This window comes from Brienomyrus brachyistius, chromosome 4 (genome assembly GCF_023856365.1).
Source record: "Brienomyrus brachyistius isolate T26 chromosome 4, BBRACH_0.4, whole genome shotgun sequence".
NCBI classification, from domain to species: Eukaryota; Metazoa; Chordata; class Actinopteri; order Osteoglossiformes; family Mormyridae; genus Brienomyrus; species Brienomyrus brachyistius.
The window spans coordinates 21982149-22001202 of record NC_064536.1 but is presented as its reverse complement, the minus strand read 5'-3'; the positions used below and the strand labels follow the sequence as shown (position 1 = coordinate 22001202).

Here is a 19054-nt window from a genome sequence, read left to right as displayed (position 1 = left end):
CCGCCTTCACCTCTGAACAGTGAGGTAAACCTGTCTATTCTGTTAAAGGGTTAAATGACAAAGTGTGAGAGGAGCATGGCCAGACGCCCCAGGTCTGTTTGAGTTGTCAGAAATCCCTTATTATTTTCTTCGATGGAGTAGCTGTCGACCAGGAGGGGCCCATTTGAGGTCTCTTTTCTTTGTGGAGGACCCTGGGCCTCAATCCGGTAAAAACCCGTACATTAAAGCACTCCTGGTGTTGTGATTAATTAAACATCCTGGGACTTGGTGCTTCACCGTCTTCTCTGCGTGATCGAAATCCCCAAAAAATATTTTAGCGACTGCGATTTTGTGCGTATCAGGCAGGTCGGAGCGGAACGATGACCGTGGCAGGAGAAGGTGAAGGGAGCAGCTCTTCCCCCCGGGGGTAGGCGGGAAGGCGGATGAGAACCCCAGCTCCGCTCACGCTTCAGTAAGCAAGCCGCTCCTGGCGTTTGCAGTCATGTGACCCCTGACCCAAAGACTTAAAAAAACTATCTCAGACCTGCTGAATTTCTCCAAACATGGAGGCTTTTTCTTGCCTCCATATAAGACCAGCTGCTTAGGTTTTGGGTTTATTTGTGATGAAATGAATAACAGAAGAGGAAAGCTGAGACTAGTCCATTTGGATGCTGCCCAGGCTCTCTATCATGAGCACCTCCTTTGGGATGGCGCTGATATATTTGTTTGCTTTGAAATACTCGAACATCCCAACAGACATGAAGTTCTCAAGCCGAAGGAGGAGAGCGATCTTCTCTGCACTGTGGGGTGTCAGCATGTGTGCTGGGTATGGGGGTCATGTGACAGGTTCCACCTGTATGCACCGAACCCCCCAGGGTGAAGGGCCCCTGCAAACCTGCAAAATGCAGCTGTCACGTCTCTCAGAAATCCCATTTGCGCCTCTAGCTTCCCCTCATCGACAGAACACGCGTCGAGCAATTCCTTGGCCCCAGAAGTGCCCCCACATCCCCCCCAGTCTGTGATGGCCCTGCAAAAACTCGGCACCCGTTGATTCTTGCGGCTCCTTTCCCCAAAGTGGCATCTATCCTGAGGTCAGGGTACAAAGCTCTCCAGATGCCACTCTTCCAGCCTTTAGAACGTCAAACTCCAGCAGCGGGGGGGGTGTACTGCAGAAAGCTGCCTCAGGGCATGTGCAAAGGCCTAGCTGTTGCTCAGCAGCCGAGAGAAGATCCTTGCAAGCAGATATCACCTTCAGAGAAGTTCAGGATACATTTCATACTCCCATCCACCTAACGACCACTTGCCCAGGAAAAGTGTGCTGAAGTTGACTGAAATCTCAGCCGGTTCTGCTCCAGAATCGGTTGAAAGTTCAGGGATGTGTGCTGTCTAAGCAACTCAAGCAGAGCATCGAGAGTGATGGTGACCGTCGTTTGACACCTTGGCATCTCATGCAAGTGGACTTCAAGGGACCCATTTCCGTCATGGCCCTACCTCAGCCTGTAGTTCTGGGCCTGATCCCTTGGTTGCATTTCAGCCTGGCCCATGGTGAACACACCCCCACTGGTTCTTCTGAGGAGGGGTTATAGGGTCAGTAGGTTGTAATTACCTAATGAGGGTGGGTTTTTAAGCCCCCTTCTAGGTATTAGAAGACGTGGGAGTCAGTAGCCCTAGAATCCCGAACGCATTAAGGCTTCCTCAGCACTCCTGCCGAAACCGAAACAGCTGAGTGGCGTTGGAGTAATTATTCTGCGGCATGCTGAGTGGCGCTGATTACATGTTAATCTGCAGCGTCATTCTGCCACTCTAGCCCACTGCGGATGTCAGTACCCTCCACACCTAGGCCAACCCCCCCCCCCCCCCCTACAGACGAGTCCTGTAACGACAGATTTGCTTGTTTAGGTCTCCATAGTGTTTCTTAAATCCCTCCATTCACCCTTCTTCCAGACACTTATCTGGTACATGCTTGCAGAGGGGGCCTTGCCTATCTCAGTTAGCAGCGGGCACAGGGGACACCCTGGACGGGTCTCCTGTCCGCAAGACTTTATTATATGTCGTCAGCAGAGGTTATTTTTTTATTTCAGATACTGGGTGATTGTTAGTGTTACGTTATTACGCTGATAATGTGCATCAGTTCAATTTCCCTCTGTAATTATCACTGTCTGCTTGTAACGATATAGTTTATCAGGTTTAGCATTGCTGTATAATTAAAATGCAAATGCATCATATAATCACAAAGGGAATTACGTATACTGTGCTTTTTTTGCCTGTATACCAAGAGGCAAAGGGAAGAGAGAAGTGCATATGTGTATATTTTTTTTAACAGACATGCCCCTTAAACAGATTTTTTTATTATTTTGCTTCGGTTTTTACAAACAGAATTTATCTCAGCAAGGTCCTCAAAAAAGAAAACGTCAGACAGGTACTGACCTGCTGCCCTTCATGGGTCTCGCACTGGTGCAGCAATTTTCTTTTCTAGGGCTGGTGGTTGGGAGGTGGCGGGTGGTCGGGGGGGATTGCTGTGGATTGGGAAGCCGTACCCAGACTAGAAAAACTGCTTCTGTGCTCCAGAGAGTCAAGGCTGAAGGCTTAATGTCACGTTCGTCGGTGTCGAAACAAGCCATCAGCTTAGTCAGACTGTGGTCGGGCCCCGAAGATGTCACCGTCGGGGAGTGATGTCTGAATTTGGCCCATCGATGTCTGAATCAAGTGCCTAAAAGGCACAGCATCTGGGAAGGAAATGAAATGCTCTAGCAATTGTATTCTGTCCATTCTTTGCAGATTAAGAACCACACCATTTGCATTTCTGCACAATTTGTTGTGACATTAGCATTTTTTTGCATTCCCTCAGCCTGCCAATAGGGGGCACAATACACCCACACTCAAGGTGCGTGAGCGCCAGGCGTGACGTACCCGGCCGGCTTTGCTTCACAGAGGATTAAAGCATCAGGTGGCATGCTCTCTCCTATTAGTTGCCACGGAACGCTGACCGGAATGCAGTCCACACATGGACGCACTAATGACATAACACGTCAGAATAGTTGAAATACATCGGAATTGCGGACCTTCAATAGCAGCCAAAATAAGCGACCATTTGAGTTATACATATAATCTATTGCGATTACTTATGTAGACATAGTATAAAAGAGAGATGAAGAAACACAATACAACTATAACGACTCCATATAATAATTATAACCAGATTGCTGGACTTCAAATGGATTGATGTCACTCATATAAGTGAGTAAAAACCTATTAAGGGATATAGGACAGTAATGCTACTGTGTATGTGGGATATATTTTATCCACAATGCAGTGGGTTTGGTCGCTGTCACTGTGAAACAAGCAGACGGTCAGTCACGGGGATGAGTGCAGGGGGAGCCGGCCCAGGTGCGTTCGCGTGCCTTTCTCCCAGTCCCCGCATGCAGAGGTCTGCTGCAGTGTCGCTCTGGGAGCTGCGGGCTCGGAGGCAGTGTCTCGACGGCTCAACGCGGTCCTCTAATTCACACCATCGAGCTATGCATGCAGCGGGGTGGGGGAGGGTGAACCTTGTGAAAGGGTAATGGCTGAACGGCTCTCATTTTCTGGAGGCCAGGAGCTCGGTGAATAGCATCCATGCCCCCCTCCCCCGACAGAATCCTACTGGGTTAGCCTCTGAAAGCTCCCAGGGGAGAGTGGGCAGTGCGGCACTCATGACCCACGCCTGCCCTCCCCCTTTCTTTATTTCTCAGTCACTCTCTCTGTCTGTCTATCTGTCTCTTCCTCTCTATCCCTCCACTCCTCTCTCCCTCACCCCATCTCCCCCCATCTGCCCCTGTCAGTCCTATGCCTTCGTGTTAAATGTAAAAACAATGCAAAAACGTTGGAGCAAAACGCCGCACATCTACGAGTAGCTGTCAAGTTCTTTTTGGCACGAATATCGGCCCCTGCTTCTTTCCAGGGACGGCCGGGGGCCACAGGGATCGCCGCTGACCTTTGACCCTCCTTTGAAGTAGATGCTCGCCTCTGAACGGCGCATTTCATGATCAGCCGACTCGGGCTCAGTGATCGGCCGTCAGTAAGTGCTGTAATAATGAAATACGAGTCCCAAGGCCCAGTCGTTTGTTTGTTTCCACAGTGATTGGTCTAGTGGGACATTCAAGCTGTCAGCACAACATGAAAAGCGTTTTGTGTATAAAGCTAGCCTCGGGATTAAATTTGTAAATTAAAAGTCCTGTGCATTTTATCAGAGTTGTGCATGGGGAATGGGCTGGTCAGGCTATTTTTAATCTGTAAACTTCCACTGATCGTAAATTGCTGTTTGCAATTGGATGCCAAGCTGGGCATTAAGTGGGCTGCACCTGTGACGGCTGCTTTGTACAGAGCATGTGCAGGTCTGGCCCTGGTCCGGGTCACTGATTCTAATGGTATAAATGCACAATCTAGCCCAGGTCCGTCCGGCTTAATCGCTCTCAGATAAGGATGGTAAGATTCACTGATTTGATTCAGTGGACCAACAAAAAAGTTTAGGATGCGATTGCCCCGTTTAAAAAAGTGTGTACCAGATACAATTTGGGATGAACTCAGGATGCGCTGTAAACATCTTTGCACTGGTAAAATCTTATCTATTTATATATTTATTATTTAGAAATATGACCAATAATGTTTGTCCAATTAATTTATATTTAGATTGATTCCCCCACTTTATATTGGTATATCGTGCAGAATTGCATGGCATTGCTATAGGGGAGAATCATATCATATCACATTAGTAGTTGCTTCATATCTATCTTTAATGTATCAGATTGTTGCCAATTCATTGAGATGTACATCGGCCTCAGTGATGGAGATGTACATCGGCCTCAGTGATGGAGATGTACATCGGCCTCAGTGATGGAGATGTACATCCTTACTCTTGGAGGTACCCATTCGTCCTTGATGGAGAACGGTCGTTTACAGCCGACCTTGCTGCCATGCTCTCCGACTCGCAAGAAAGTGTGAATCTCATCCCTTCTGAGGAATCCGAGGAGCTTTTGAGCTTGGGCCTCATTCTCACCCCGGCCCCCAACTCACTCACCCACCCCTAGCTACCAACACCCACATGAGATCAGGTCTCAGATAGATGGAGGAGAATGTCTGTGTATGTCTGTGTCTTAATCTATCCAAGGGGCCTGTGCAGAGCATGAATATATGTTGATCTGGTAACAGCTATAATTGGTGATGGGATACTAGCAAGAAGTGGGGAACTGACACGTCTTGTATATTGGGCCTGTTAACGATGCTTCTGTAGAACCATCTGCGTATGGAATTTGAAAACTGGGTCAGCAGGTGACGCAGGGTCAATAAGACACATAATGTCATTTTTCCAGCATCATTGCGTTTAGTTAACCAGGAGGGATTTGGTGAGAGCTAGTTAGCTCTCGCACTGGCTGTCAGGCTATACCCGACAAGTTGCGGGTAGATGTCAGATTGCCTGGAGGTCCACACCAACATGGGGTAAATGTGTCTGGGTGGGACACGTCCCGATGGCGAGCCCCAGTACCACACTGGGGCGTGATGTTACCCATGATGCTCGCCCAAGCGTACACATCTAGCCGTGATCTCTGAGAATGACCCCGGCTGAGGCACTCTAGACAGCTCCGTGGAGTTTAATGCATGGAACCTGGAGCTTCTCTTCTTTCCGAGCCTGTGGTTCACCATAAATATAAGAACAGGCAACTTAATGACACGTGAACTGCCCTGGAGGGGGGCATATTTTTTTAAGGTGCAGTGCAGCAGCCCTTTCATGTTGCCTCGTCTTGGAGCAAATAAGAAGTAAAGAAACAGAAGATGCAGAAATCAAAGAGAGGCCATTAAGCAGCTGAGATCTTGTGTATGTCTGGACTCACCCTTACTTCCTGTTTGGGACTTTCAGAGTGTCCATGCCCCAGCCTTCAAAGCATTCCCCACCTGAGGGTGGTCAGTGTGACCGCCAGGGCAGCACTAAATCCCACCTTTCTGCAGCCTGCAGTGCAGGGGCGGGGGGATATGCACACCTGATAGCCGTGTGCACACAATTGAACTGGAGGAAGACATTTTCTCTGGAATGAAGTTTTAATGCAATTTCATAAACATGTATTGTGTGCTGACGAATAATCATTTCTCTGTATTTTACATGCATGCATATATACAGTATTACATGGCCGGGGAGATACCATGATGAGGAAGGTGGTTCACCAATGGGTGAGGCTCTTCCATTGCAGTGAGGCTGTGCAGACCCCTGCAAATTCCCCAATGTGGCAATCTTTCTGGCAGCGGGGGACAGTGATCATGCTCTCCCCTGATTTTATTTTTTTTGGTGGGCAGCGTGTAGCTCAGCAGGCTAAGCCTCTGCGCCTGTGATTAGATGGTTGCCTGTTCGAGCCCAGTTTCAGCAGAATATCACGTCTGTGGGATTTTGGGCAAGGTCCTTAACCCCCAGCTCCATGGGAGCCGCTGCAGGTGGCTGGCCTTCGCTGCCAAGCTGGCTCTCACCTATTTATGTGTGTCATTATTATTATTGTTATATATATATACAGCATAGAAGGGACACTTCGGGATTCAAAGGTTTATTGTTATTTCTACACATTGACACACTGTACAATGTAAAGGAACAAAATGTGTCCAGGTGTGCAATACAAATAATAGAAGATATTTAAGGTAAAAGAATGGAATTCAGAATAATAAAGATATTTAAATAGTACAGTAGGTATAACATATGCTGTAAATGGAAAGTACCTGGAAAGTGACAGTGGAGTCTGAGTGCGATGACGTGCTAAATGTGGAAGGTGTGCATGGTACCCAGTAGGTATGTTGTGTGACGGGTTTATCTGTTTGTGTTTGTGTTGAGGGGGGTTGTGGGGTCAGACAGGCAGAGTTTGTCAGTCTGACACCATCAGGGAAAAAGCTGTTCCTCAGTCTAGAGGTTCTAGCCTTGATGCTGTGTAGCCTCCCGCTGGATGGTAGGGGGGCAAGCAGAGTATGGGCGGGTGGGGCCCTCAGCATGCAGGAGGCCTCATCCTGAGCCTAACCCTCTCGCCAGATGGTAGGGGGACCAACAGAGCATGTGCAGTGGGGGTGGGGCCCCTCATTGTGCAGGAGGTCTAACCCTATCCATCGCTCTCCTACCGAATGGTGGGCCTTCTTCCTGCCTCTGCTGACACTATAATGGAAAAGCAGGGCGTACGTTGTGGAATTGGAGATCGTATAGGAATGTATTTCAAATACATACTAGAAAACCAGAGTAGAATTGTGATGTTATCACGCTGTACCCAGTCTGATACCCTCCGCCTTCCCAATGACCCTGTACTGGATAAGTGGTTGGAAGTTGAAGCGAGGAATATCATCTCCAAACCCCCCCCCCCCCCCCCCATCCTTGTGACCCATAGCTGGACCGCATTGGATCATCCAGGAAACAGCAGATCACGGCACAGTCCCACGTTGATTCTGTCCAATCATGTGAGCATCTTTAGTTTCCTCTGTGAAATCTCTTGAAGAACTGTTCAGGATTGATTCGAAAGGAAAGGGACTGGAAGAGCTGTACTACCTGGTCATTTTTTCTGCTATCCATCTAAGCCCTTCTGATCTCAGCTCATCCAGGGAGGGAGACACAAGTGGCCAATGGGTCCTTTCACAAAAGTGCAAAGCAAAAACCAGTGCGGCTCAGCTGAAGAGAGGCTCGCCCCCCCATGCCAAATGCCACTCAGGCACATGATTAATGGAATTTTGATCAAGCTCATACATCCGCCCCAAACTTTAATTTTGTCCCCCCGCAAACGGGAAAATGAGGAGCTGTCAGGATGGAGCCTCTGTGGATATATGCAAATTCAGCGGCAGTGCTAAATTGAAATGTATTGTTGGAGGGGAACATTTGACACCTGGGGAAGGCCAGCCTAGTGCCTCTGAAGCTGCAAGGCATGCTGGGAGGCGCCACCTCTCCTTCTTTGCTAGGGAACGTGGTGACAGGGAGCCGCTCCTCTTAATCCTGCCAGAAGACAGGCTGCCGGGAATTCAAACCACAGGGAAGATGAGCGGGAGAGTTCTCTGGGAAAAAAAAGCTAAACAATTGCTGTAAAATAGACCAGGGAGGCGGTGATGGCTCAGGCAGGGGTGTTTCATGCTAATATGGCCGCAGCTTTGTGAGTCGTATTGCTGGACGACAAAGAGATACCTGGGTTCTGGTTGAACTGAATGGTTGGGAACTCTTCAGTCGCCCTTCATGTTGTGCATTGATGTATTCAGACTTAAACTAAGGCATCAAAACTCATGCAAAAACATTGCATGGTCTACGGGGGATTGGCAGCACACTGACATCTCTTATTTCGGAGATTTTTTTTTTTTGATACATTTTAATCCCACAGGTGTCAGCTATCATTTGGATAGTGGGATGTTTTTTTTCCTGCATGCAAAGGATCTCCCGGGGTAAGAGGCGGCCTGCAGATTCCCGCTCTTCAGCCAACGTAAGAGTGCCGTGATTTTATTTAGTTGCAGTGTGTTCCTTCCGGTCGCTGCTGGAGAGACCAGCATCAACACGCCTTTGACAGATACATCTGAGAAAAAGTAGGTGTCCAGAAATGTCCTCCTTCTTACTTATTCTTCCGCCATCACAGAACTGCATGTCTTGGGGTTTTTCTCCATACTAAAAAGTGTAGGACCGTTACGCCGATAGAACGACTGGCTTCCTCTTTCAGAAGGGCGCTTCTTAAAGGGTGCGGGGTTGTCTTGTTGTTGGGCACCCTGCTAAGTGTGCTGTATTAGGATCCCGCTGATTGCCAGCAAATAAGAGCTTGGAGACCCTAGATGTGAAGGAACCCCACATTGACAAATGACATGATATGAGGTTCCTGGAAAATAAGAAACCTACTCTCATTGGTCACTTTAAAGATGTATGTGCCCCATCATATTTAAGGGACAGCCTGTTGGCATGTCATGGCCAAATGAAAACTTCTAGCCCAGTGTGAAATAAGAATTTTGCTGGAATGATCTAAATTGGAACCATGCACAGGGGTATCTGGAAATCAGTCTCCCCCCATCCCAATAGAAGTAGCATGGTCCTCTTGCATCCAGCGTCGTTCAGTATTTTGATGGTTATAGTTTCCTTTGCATGTCTGAAGCTTGTCACAAGGAAGGAGATTATTGTAAACATTCTGAAGCAGCGCAGTGACCTTCAGTAAACAAGCGTTGACAAAAAGATATTAAAAAAATAATGAGCTTTTTTCAGCTAGACTCTGCCACTGCAAAGGAGCAAGCCCATTGGCTGAGCTGCAATCCTAAATGGAGTACAAATGGCCTGTGACCATAGGCCCCATCCTCTGTATGGGCAAGGGGGATCCGTTAATGATGGACTAGCATTGGGTCAGCAGTGGCGTGGATTAACCCCAGTTTCATGGACTCTAATGGCTAAGTGGTAATGGAAAGGTTCATTTGGGTATATTTACACCTTTTTCAGGGCCTTTTCAGTGTCACCTTTCTTCCTGCTGTGTGACACACATTTCCACCAGCACAGTTCAGTAGGAGGAATTATTAAACATGCATTTTTAAGTCAGGCTCGTGGAAACGTGTGCACGGTTTGGTACATTTCTGCAGCACAGTCCCCAGAGAGATTGTGTCATTCATCGTCAGGCTGAGAAAGACCCCCCCCCCCCCCACTCCATAAAGGAGGCAATGGGGCAACTTAAAGAAAGATGTGTACAGTTAACATTGTATCTGTGAGCCACATGTGTTCCTTTTGAGCTTTGATTTTGGGTGGGGCAAGTGAAATAGTTTGATGGATGGATGGATGGATGATGGTATTCATTTTCTTAGCTTGACTGCAGTCTGCTTGTTTCCTGTTCCCTAAGGCTGCTGCCCCTTGGAGAGAGGGGGTGGGGGGCAGGTTATATTAGGTGGAGGAGAGGTAGAGTGGTTGGGGGCCGGAGGACAGTTCATGACTCCAATGAACACACGGCCCTCTGAACCTTTTGGCTGTTCGATTCATGCACCTGCAGAGTTGACACTACCCACAGTAGATTACTTGCAAATTTCCCCCTGTAAGACAGGAGTAAAGAAAGTACTTTTTTCTTTTATGAGTTTTGCTTATAGCTCCCATAAAAAACTAAATGTTTTAAAACCCACATGCCCAACCTGTTAGACTGGGTGCTCCTAAGTGCGAGACGCACAGTACATAAAAAGCACTAATCGTTCTCTCTGTGCTAAGACTGCTTTTGTATATGGGAATAGTAATGAGGTCATTGTCAGAAGAACATTGTTCATGTTAAGCAGGAATCGATCAACCCCATTTGTTCCTCTGCCTTCTCTCTCATATTTATTTGAATCTCTTGTATTTATCTAACATCATTTCGGAGCATTCGTCAGAAGGAAACAAGACTCTGTGCCACTCATATTTATTTCATGAGTGTTCATGTATAAGCAGACAGTGTTTCTTGCACAGGTTTGGCAGCACGCATAGTTACATCACGTCGTGTGAGTTGCCTGGTATCACTGAAATGGTTCATATGGCTATGATAGCAGCAGAAACAGAGGGCCTCACGCAGGCCCTTGAATCTTCACAGAATCAGCACCGCCTGCCTGTAAAAATTACTTAAAGACTTGTCACAAAGTGAATTCAGGCTTCTCCGCTTCATCGGGAGTATGGAACTTCCATCCCCCTACAGCGAGGTGGGGGGGGGGAGGTACATTACTGTCTGGAGATGAGTGATAGGAAGGACGGGTGTGGTGCAGGTGTGGAGTGCCCCAAGGGAGTCTGAATGTGTCTCACACACCCCAGGCTGTTGTCTGATGTGCCTACTGATATTGCTTCAAAAATAAATTAAAATATAGGGATAGCAGTCTTTTATATATTCCCCTAATAGGCATGTGGTAGATTATCATGTGTGCTGATATCTCTCATTATGACATCAATCCCACAGCAGTAATTAAGACATGTACTGATATCTTTCATTATGATATCCCTCCCACAGCAGTAATTAAGACATATACTGATATCTTTCATTATGATATCCCTCCCACAGCAATAATTAAGACGTGTACTGATATCTTTAATTATGATATCGCTCCCACAGCAATAATTAAGACGTGTACTGATATCTTTAATTATGATATCGCTCCCACAGTAGTAATTAGGCACATTCACACTGCAGGAACTTCTTTCAAGAACCAGAACCTTTTTCAGAACCAGACACTTTTGTTACATTTACACTGCAGGAACTCTGTCTGACTGTAGTCCCTTGAAGGAAGTTCGGAACTCTTAGTACCTACTCTTGATCAGGTACTTCTCATCCTCACACAAACTACTTACAGTTACTACTTACAGCTTACAGTGATAGCTTGCTGATTGGTTGTCCACAAGAACCGCCACAAACTTGGAAGCTATGCAGAAGTATGGCGAAAATAAATATAATTAGCTCAGTAAAAATTGAGTAGATGGAATTATTCTTGTACTTGAGTTACATTTAAAGAATGCATTTTTTACTAACATTTCTCCATCTGAAAATTAGATTGATAACCAGTATATTTTTGTCTAATATTTCCAATGCTGGCAGTGAAGCTTGCCAGCACTTATTAGCGATTGCACCATTTTGTATTATATGAAACTAAAAGATCGATCTGCCGACCAGTTTCATATAATAAAATAGCATTATATGAATAAAATAAATATAATCGGCTGTGTTCCGCTTCGATCACAATCGCTCCCACTCCCCCAAAAAAATAAAGAATGAGATAACAAAACAACTTGTTCAACCTCAACTGCTTTGGGATGGCGGTGTAGTTTTGAATTATGTGTGAAGTTTAACCTACAAGCTTTTTGTGTCTCCCATGCTTATTTAGCATAAAATGAATGAAGTGATCCCACCAGCCAAGCTGCTTAAACTGAGATTGCAGCTGTGTCCTGTAGCAGCAGCACATGGGGGAATCTCCATTGACCATCATGGCTGAGCATGTTGACCACAGTCCGAGAAACTGTTGGAGATGAGACTGTTTACTTACGGCCTACTACAGGATTGAATTCAGTGGGGGGGGCGGATCCCATTTGATCTGTGGACAGTTTCAGAATTTGACAGGAGGTGGGGTTGGACTCCACTAAGGTAGAATTACTTTATCCATCAAATGAAAGTCCGATTAGGCTTGAACGTAATCAGTTAGCTTTCATTCTTGGATGTGGGGCTCTGTTTCTCTGTCTTCCGTATTCTGCCTTCTGATTCACTTTCGTCGGCCGTCAGACGTGTCAGCCGACCCAGCCTAAGGGTGAAGGACAGCATTACCCGCTCCACTGTTCCACTGTCACGGTCCAGAGAGGAGTGCGTCGCCTCAACTAAATTCACGGACCCTTAAACGAAGGTGGTGGATTCTACACGCCGGCTTATTGACACGTCTCCATCTCACGCTCTCCGCCCAATGCCTTTATCGGCCTCCTACCCGGCTGGCTTCCTCACGTCTGATGCCTTATTTTCCACGCTACAGCAAGCCGTCTCTCTGCACCAGCGAGCACGCCAATCGACCAACAGCCTCTCTTTCTCTCAGCCCCAATCCCATACATCGTGTGGACCACATGGTGAAAAACCTGCTACTTTTTAGTTTGTGGGAACGAGTCCCCACAATGTAATCCTAAATTTTATACAAATCTGTGAATACAACCAAAAAATTTTAATTGTCAAAAGTCTTTTATTTAGTTTAGTTACTTATTGTTAGGGTTAGGGTGAGGTAAGGGATAGGGTTATCATAGTTAGAATTAGGGTTATGCCCATAGAAATGAATGGAGAGTCCCCACAATGATATGATATATGAACTGCGTGTATGTGCTGTGGTCTGTGTGCCTGTGGCAAACTGGCCAATCAATACCAGTCAAACCGAGACGCTTTAAATCACGACAACGAATACATCAGCAGATATTTGAAAGCAGGCCAACAGATGTAACAGAAAACCAGGAAATCGACCAGCAAATAAACAGAGCAATTAAGCAGCAATGCTGCTGTCTGTGAGCTAATTGCCTCTTAACATTACGATACATTTCATTTTAGTAAATATTATTACTCCGCAGATATAAGTATTACCCAGTGACTGAACAAACGTTTTGCAGGGGAGATGCCCGAACAGGGGGGCGTGGCAAACTGACCACTGGTACTTTGTACTTTTTGTTAGCTGGGGGGGAGTCCCTCTTGGGAGATTTTGTGTGGTTGTCAGACATCGAAAAAGGTCACTTGGAACATCTACTGATCTATAGAATGAACAAGGGTTACATTACCATGCTTTAGATGAAACTCAAAGGGACAGAGAGTGCAACAGTGCACGTTATATTATAAGGTGAAAGGAAATTTCTTAAAGGCACAGTGTTCTTTTTTCTTTGCTCCTTGCTACACATAACTGCTGCATTAGTCATTAAATCTTTTGTCACGCAATGTTATCCCACTGAATAAAACCGGACCATTGTTGATTTTATTAGTAATTACTCTAGGAAATCTCGAACGCTCCCACACACGGTTCCCTGTACCCGCTCTGTTTGATCCTGAAGTCTATTGACCTCCCACCCCTTGCCATTTGGAAACTCAGTTCCTAAAGAAGATACCTCCTTACCATTTTTGGTTGTCCTCATTCATTTCGCAGTTTCCTACAACATTCTACGTTTGCATTTGGGAATACAGGGTGCAGCCAGTAACGTACGACATATAACTTCCACTTCATCTCCTCTTGTGCACTAGGGAGGTCTTTGGGTAACGTGGGCCCTTTGCCCATGGCCTCCTCACCAAAAATACCCACCAACTTCTCTGTCTAATTTCACAGGTATAAGTGGCCAGGAACTACTGAAGTTCCATGTCCAGAACACTAGGTTCCTAGATTTCCATGGGAAAGTGAGTTTAAGGAGTTATAAGGGGTTTATCTACAAACACAGGCTGTCACCTTTGGATGCAAGATTCTTAGTGTGTAACTATGTTCTACTTCTCCGAGTTTCCAGAGTGCATTGGACAAGATATGGGATTCTGATGCCCTTTTGCTGTAGCTGATTCCTTCTCTGAGGCTTGAACGTCAGATTCCCTGTGAATAATTCAGTGCAATATTAAGGTGGACAAAGCTAGCCAGCTAGCATCTTTAATGAGGGTGATATCTAGGCCAACAGAAAACATCACCTGCATGAGACTGGTGGCAGAACTGCCGAAATTGAACCCTGCGCGGCATTCAAAACCAATCAGGGAGAAGATGATGAAGGACGAGGACGTTGTGATGTTCATGAAATGTCAGAAAAGGTCCTTGAATGAAAACCAGTGCCTGTAATATCAGAGTTGATCAACAGGTGGCATAATGGCTAAAATGTTTTACTGTAATTGTCTGTACAGTAGGTGTAGAGAAGTCATCTTATCTCAGCGGACTCAGTGGAGAGTAGCAAACTTAGCATTTGCCTGAAATGTCAGAGAAGTTTCTTGAATAAAAACCAGTGTCTGTAATGTCAGAATCGAACAACAGGTGGCATAATGGCTAAGGACCATTTTACTGCAACTGTCTCTACATGAAAACTGTCATCCCATATGAATCAGCTGAACAAATCTGTGCAATGGATACATCTGAATAAGCTGTGCTCATTAATGCTTCTGAGATGGCAAGTAACATGTACAGTCGAGCCTGTGCACCCAACTCAACACTTCACCAAAACTTTTACTGAAATTCTACATGCTACCTACCAATTACACTCTCCATCCATCCATTCATCCATCCATCCATTCATTTTCCATAGTTATTTATCCACTGTGGGGTTGTGGTACGACATCAGTCCAACTGCAGGAAAGCCAGAGTACCATAAAGGGAACCATCACAAACATGGGGAGAACATGCAAGCTCCATACCGGACTAGTGTGATACTCCGTTTTTTACTGTGTTGTATCTTTTAGTGCTGTTATGACATGAGAAGTTTCACTTGTTTACTTGGATCTCACAAAGAAGCAGCTGTTTTGAGACTGTACCAGCAATGTTGGTCCTATGATCTGAACCGAAAATCCCCCTCCGAACACCACCTAGGTCCCTGATCACAGCAGCTCAGCTTGCCTGAGAGAAACGGAGGTGAGAAAAGACATCACGAAGACGAGGCGCAGTGCCGCAGTGCGAGGGCACTTCGAGCGACCTCCTCCTGCAGCTAGCTATTCCATCGGTGCCGCACTGGAAACGCGAGATGGTGACTTCGAGCACAGAAGCGAGCGGTGAGGAAAAAACAAAAATGCCGACAACAAAAGCACTTCTTGATGTGTCTGGTTGTTTGTGGGGGGGGGGGGGGGGATGTTTTCGACATAAGAGAGAAAATCACGGCTCTACTCGTATCGCCTGAGGCCCAGGTGCATATTGGGAACACTGCTGTTCACCTCCTTCCTGGGCTGATAGTGTTAACTTCGGCATCTAATTAACAATGGTCTCTGAAATGAAATATGAGGCAACCACGTTTTTCAGGTCCTTCCTAACACCTGCGCCATTGACACACTGGTACGGATCACCTTTTACTTTCTTGTGTTTTTTTTTTTTTTGCTTTGTTTTGATGTAAATTCTAAAGTATATTAGCATTCAGTGAACTAGCGGCACTGGCAGAAGGTACAGCTACAGATCAGTCATAGAATTATCCGTAACTCACATATTTCTACCTTATGTAAGTTTAGCATGCCTGGGGGGTTGGGGGGCAGCTTGGCCATCCAGCTGGCCTTGAAACCCCAGAAGTTTTCTTTCATCTCCTATAACCGCCACAGGAGTTTTTCTCTCCGCTCCTACGCCTGGCTTATTCCCACTCCGATCTGCACCATTGTATAACATTAGGTGCTGTAACCTTCGTCTGCAATGCCCCCTCTGCTGAGTGCTTCGGGGGTGTCTGCGCAAGGAAGGGCGCTATATAAAAATAAATCGACTTGATAAAAATGCCACAGAGGTACCGTAGAGCCCGGAAACCATTCACCGTGAGATTCCGCCGTGGGACTTTTGAGCCAGCCTGGAAATTTTTCTCTTGACCCCGACCTCAGTCCAACAACTACAGGCCAAATGGAAAATGAATCTCAGGCTGGTCCATCGGAATCTCTGGTGGCTGATTGAGAACGTCACCTTTCCAGCATCACTTGAAGAAAGGCATGATCTCTCAGTGATGGCCTTGTCTATTGTACAAAAATAAAAAGAAAAACAGAAAAAAGTCATTTTTGTGCTATTTATCTGTTGAAATGAAAACATGTCCCATAGTGGTTAGATTGAGCCAAGCTTTCAGTCTTATGTGTCTAGACACTTTTATTTACAGGTACAGCTTAACAGCTGCCCCTTGAACCATTTGTACAGCTCTGTTTGTACAGCCCCCCATATCCGCAGGTGATACGTTCCAGGACCTACTAGATAACAGCAAACTATTTGCAGACCCCATATGTAAAGTGATTTTCATATACATGCTTATGTCACAGCTTAATTGATAATTTACGCACCAATTACCAATATTAAATGCAGTAATAATGAAGTACATTGTATATTATTATACAGTTTAATACATAGTATTATACAGTACTTCCCCAAATGAGCTTGATGGGTCGAATGCCCTCCTCTCGTTTGTAAATTTCTTATGTACGTTCTTATGTTCTCTCTCCCTTGAATAAAAGGGATTCTGACATTTTAGCCTTATTCTCAAGAGACAATAGAGCAATGAAAAAGTTTCAAGGGATGACAGAGCAATGAAAATCATGCTTTCTATACATTTTTGTAACAGATGCTGCAATAACGTGGCAGTGAATTTCTTTCTGGAGTTTTCTCCGTTTTTTTTTTGAAAACCGCAGATATGGGAAGTCTACTGTATTTTTATTACTGAAACCTCAGCTCATCTTGCTCCAAGACGCCCTTCAGGAGGTGAACCAGGTTACATGCCTGTGTTGTTAAACAGTAAGCTTCCTGTCTTCCATCCTGAAAGCAGGAGTCAGAGATGTATGTCTGCTGTGAATAATTACACGGTTTTCTTTTCATCCAGTCATTTCAGATTTGTAACATCATTTACTGTTTTGCCCTTGACTCATTCCACGGTAATAACAAAGTGTGTGTAGATGATGGACTCCAGGTTTCTTCTCAGACTAGTGTGGGGGAGCTCAGTGGTACTGCAGGGAAGAGGCCTCCCAAACACTGGTTGCCATAGCAATGGAGGGGGGGGGGTCAGATGGAGAACAGAAGCCTCACCTGAAGATGTGTAGTCCCATTTGAAGCTGGCCAGGTCAGAAGCTTCACACAGGACAGATTTTATTGTGAACGGATGTCAGTGAGATGTCCACCTAGTGATGCCGCATCCATGACAACACTCAAGTAATCCAAGGCGCATTATTTGGGCTAGACCGTGGCGGGGGGGTTCTCCCAGAATGCCCACATCTTCGGGGAGTTACCCTCCAGTGAGCTCCGTGTCGTGTCTTTGAACGCCGGCCGCTCGCAGTGATGGCTTTTTCTCCCATTGCTGCTCATTTGTAAACGTCGCATCCCTGCATCAAATCTCACCATGGCATGTTATAACGTCTCACCCACCCAACCCCACCCGCCACCTCCCCCACACACACATCTGAACAGGAAGTGCATCTCTTCCCCCGAAAATCACCACCCCCTCCAGTCCGAGGGGGAGTACGTGATCGGCCGGAGCAGCCAATCGCGGCTCCTGGTTACTCTGGTCCCGGAGTTGGGTCCCTGTGGGGGTGGGGGGGAAGCGCTGGATGTGGCCTGGCATTGTAGCCCCTGAAAGCGGCAGCTGGCCCTGCCGCTGCGCTCGCGCATTATGAGTGAGGGACAAAGGCGGGCAGGCGGGCAGCTTCAAAGCAGGCGTCTGACATTCAGGGCTCTCTGTTGTCAAAGCGGCGCCCGCGTCTCTGTTCCTCTTCGGCTATAATTAATTTTTTTATACAGAGGATTATAGCTGGATTAAAACACGGCTTCACAGCTCCTTGCAGTTTCATTAGACAATAAAAAAGATGCACATTTCGCTTCTTTTAACTCTTTATTCCGACGCACCATCGACACGCTTCAGATGTCTCATCTGAGGCCAAGACAAAAGCGTCCGTGCAACGGTTCATCCCAGCTGAATATTTATAGGCTCCGTGCCGCGTAAATAAAACGCACGGCCCAGTCGGGCCGCTCCGCTCTGATTGAGTTTCAAGCGATTTGACCTCATAAATATGGAGGAGTCACTCTGGGCACCACTTACAGAATGTCACTCGTGGCGTGACGGCTGGGCCCATTTCAGTAGTGGGCCCTCCGCACATCGCACCAGAAGCAGATTTCGCCCGCACAGGCAGAGCGCTGCGAGTTTGGGGCTGTGTCCTGATTGACCTTCTTATTTTTGTCTTGTCTTAGGGCGCTTTTCCACCGCACAAAGTACGGTACTTTCGGTGCTTTCGCTTTCCCGTTGGCTTCCGGTCGAGTACCAGTAACGAAAGTTTCAGTACCAAAAGTACCAAACCAGCTGGGGTGCTTCTTTGGTACTTCGGTACTTTGGGGTGGGACTGGCAAACATTTTTGCTGACGATTGGTTATGCAAATAGCCTGCCGCTGAAACACAAAATACAACCGGCATCTTTTAAAACACACAGCGAACAGCGAGAAACTAAATAAAAAGCAGTAGAAACAAACATATAAAAAACATAAAATGGAAGGATGGACAAATGAGGAAACACAGGCTTTAATCACCATATGGTCAGATGCACAGGTCCAGTGGGATTTGGATGCACGACTCAAAATAAAAAAGTATGTGCTGTAATAGCGAGCCGCTTGGAAGAAATGGGGCAGACGCGAAACACCGAACAATGCCGCTTGAAAATCAAAAAACTTAAGCAGGACTACAGGAAAGTGATGGATCATAATAACAGGAGTAGCACCGACAGGAAAATCAACACATACTGTACCGGTACCAGTTTTTACGCCAGTGGAAAACCGACACAAAAGAAGTACCGTAGAAGTACCGTCAGTCGGTGTGATTTTGTGTGTGAATGGTGTGTGATCCCTTAGATTAGTTGGCGCCCATCCTGTGTTATTCCCTGCCTTGTACCCATAGCTTCCAGGATAGGCTCCGGGGCCCCGCGCAGCCCTGAATAGGACAGACTGGTATGAAAAATGGATG

At 46.4% G+C, this 19054-nt stretch overlaps 1 protein-coding gene and 1 pseudogene across 5 annotated transcripts in view; both read left to right on the top strand.

Moving 5' to 3' along the window:
• LOC125740677 (uncharacterized) overlaps window positions 1-19054 on the top strand; it is a 140601-nt gene that overhangs the window by 33810 nt on the left and 87737 nt on the right. For 4 of the 5 annotated variants that reach the window (XM_049012153.1, XM_049012151.1, XM_049012152.1 and 1 more), the window contains one exon: window positions 14977-15155. In XM_049012153.1, the coding sequence (XP_048868110.1) occupies window positions 14977-15155 (179 nt within the window). Of the gene's footprint in view, window positions 1-14976; window positions 15156-19054 lie in introns of those variants that run through there. The other variant, XM_049012155.1, reaches the window with a different exon arrangement.
• On the top strand, window positions 6126-6277 carry LOC125740900 (U1 spliceosomal RNA; annotated as a pseudogene).